Genomic DNA, 2,369 nt, shown 5'->3' with positions numbered 1-2,369 from the left:
TGTATTTTTAAACCGAAAATTGTAGAGTACAGCTGAAATGGCTGGCGGAAAAGGGAATTATGCAAACGAACGGAGCCGTACATAAAAAGAATCGGGCCAAGGATAGGTGATTATGGACCTGGGAATAGAATTGTTTAATCGATGGGGAATTGTTTGAACAACCTTGACTAGTACTGTAAACTATTTAAAGCGCGTTCAACAGCGAGTTCAACATTGACAGCGAGTATTGAATCATTTGAGATTTATTGTGTTGCCTTCTAGGTTTAGACAGTTAATGAGTTACATTACCGAACCCTTTACCTAATATCTGTCATGGTTGATTGTGTTCCGTCATTGACCGCTGCTCGGCTATTGTACCGTCGAGAGCCACGTTTGGTTCCAATTGTTCGTACCGGTCGGATCGAAACCCTTCACCAGCGGGAATCGCCGTTTTGACCAGCCCTCAATCGAGGCTAGGGCGCGATTGTGGTCCACATGAAACGTAGCCAGCGCTGGCATACTCCAGCCGGAGGAGTCCAGCGTCGTCAGGCGATTATTCGATAGGTCGAGCTCCTGGAGCGAATCGAACGAAACGCCCCCGTCCGTGGTGAAGCTTTCCAATCGATTGTGACCCAATAACAAGCGCCGTAAAGTGGTGGCCCTTGCGAGGCGATCGAGCCTAAAGTGTTGCAGCAGGTTGTGTTTTATGTCGAGCTTCCGAAGCACCGTCAACCGCTCGACGCCCGGTGGCAGCTCGCGGAGGCGATTCCGGGGCACCGAAAGCTCCCCCAAACGGCAATCATTCTCACCGCCAACGAATGGACCAATCTGGAGCGTCTCGAGTCCAACGTTGTCCAGCGCCAGGCGGACGATGTTGTTCGGCAGTAGGCTGAACTCGGTGCGAAGGTTCTGGTTGTCCGAGTTACTGTTTACCATGAATAGCACGGTGTTTGTTTGGTTAAACCGTAACATACGCTGAATGTCGGCTTGGGTCGCATTGGCTGATTCGTGGAACTTTTGGACATTGGCCGCCGCTGGTCTGTACCCTTCGGCCCAACATTGCCACGACTGATCGCTTTCCTGCAGGCGGTTGCATTCGTAGTGGAACAGTTGGGACGCCCCCTTGGGCGTTCCTCGGACGCCAGCCCCTAAGGTGCCAACGGCACCACCGATCAGGAGGCTGCTGATAAGACGAACACATAAACGGATCACGGACATCTGAGTGTGACACTGCGGGATTGGGGAAAAATACTCACAGCCAAAGTGTCAAGACTGTCATCGCCGGTACGGATGCGGTTTGTTCAAGCGATTAGCGACCACTACTCGCCAATGCCAGCCCGTGGCACTTATCAAGTGCTTGCCTAGTTCTGGCAATTGCGGCCCCTCACAGGAGAAGCCAGTGCGGTCCATTCGGTAAGTGTTTGGAAAACAGGAAAAAAAGCAATCCAACCAATCTGGGCGATTATCAACCCAACGCGGTTATGGAGGGAAGAGAACATCCACAGATGTTTCGTAATCCGGATGTGTAGTTGTGTTTGTCTACATGACCAACATCCAGACGTGCTAACAAGCGATCACGCGTATTGGAGCAGATGACTCATGATATTGGAACCCTACTTATAATGTTGTGTTGCGCAATTTGGCACACACATGGTGGGCGATGTTTAATTATGACGTTCCCCTCAGATCGTCGGAGAAGTCCTACGCCAATTGATTACCTCAAATCGACAATTTCGCCCAATAGTTTGCTGGGTTGTCAAGCCAAGTTGACAATACGGTTATCGGTCCTGCGTATAACAAAAAGTCGTAAACAAGTCTTGATTATCATGAAATTTGTTTATCACCTGTCGGCGGGTGCGTGCTATGCCGCGACAACGTTGGTGATGTGTTTTGATGAGGCGATTATGGGACCGAACGCCATCATTATCACCTCGTCCCGTTAGCGGTGACGTCCGCAAAGTGACGCGCGACAGGTTTGCGAGCCTCTTTATTTGCAGCGAATGGAAAGTTTTGCTATTTACAGGGTGGGCAGAAAATTCCGGATTCGTCCAGATACCGCTCACCCGGGGCAAAGGCCGACGGAGCATGACCGGCGCTGCTTTTGCCAAATTCGATTTCCTGTACACACATCGGAGCCGTAGACACGCGAGCGAAACCTCCGTTGTAGCACAACATTTTAATCCTTTTCGTGCCGGAGTTTCGTTTGTAAATAACTATATACGGTTAGTGCTGGGTTTATCGAGCTAGGTACAAGCAACACCCCACCACCGACCAAACTTCCGCCTCTCTCTCCCTCTGTGTGCTGCAATTTCCGCCATGTAAATAAACAACTGCCACGAGCAGTTGAACCGTCCAGAACCCTGCACCACCCGAAAAACAACCCATCCTTT

At 50.5% G+C, this 2,369-nt stretch overlaps 1 protein-coding gene across 1 annotated transcript; it reads right to left on the bottom strand.

Annotated features, from left to right (window-relative positions):
- Positions 1–305: 305 nt before the first annotated feature.
- Positions 306–1,284, bottom strand: LOC128276335 (biglycan-like). The gene has a single exon (XM_053014801.1). The coding sequence runs from the start codon at positions 1,195–1,197 to the stop codon at positions 349–351; it is 849 nt and encodes a 282-aa protein (XP_052870761.1). The 5' UTR covers positions 1,198–1,284; the 3' UTR covers positions 306–348.
- Positions 1,285–2,369: the final 1,085 nt, after the last annotated feature.

This window comes from Anopheles cruzii, unplaced genomic scaffold (assembly GCF_943734635.1).
Source record: "Anopheles cruzii unplaced genomic scaffold, idAnoCruzAS_RS32_06 scaffold00948_ctg1, whole genome shotgun sequence".
NCBI classification, from domain to species: domain Eukaryota; kingdom Metazoa; phylum Arthropoda; class Insecta; order Diptera; family Culicidae; genus Anopheles; species Anopheles cruzii.
This window is presented reverse-complemented; position numbering and strand designations above follow the sequence as displayed.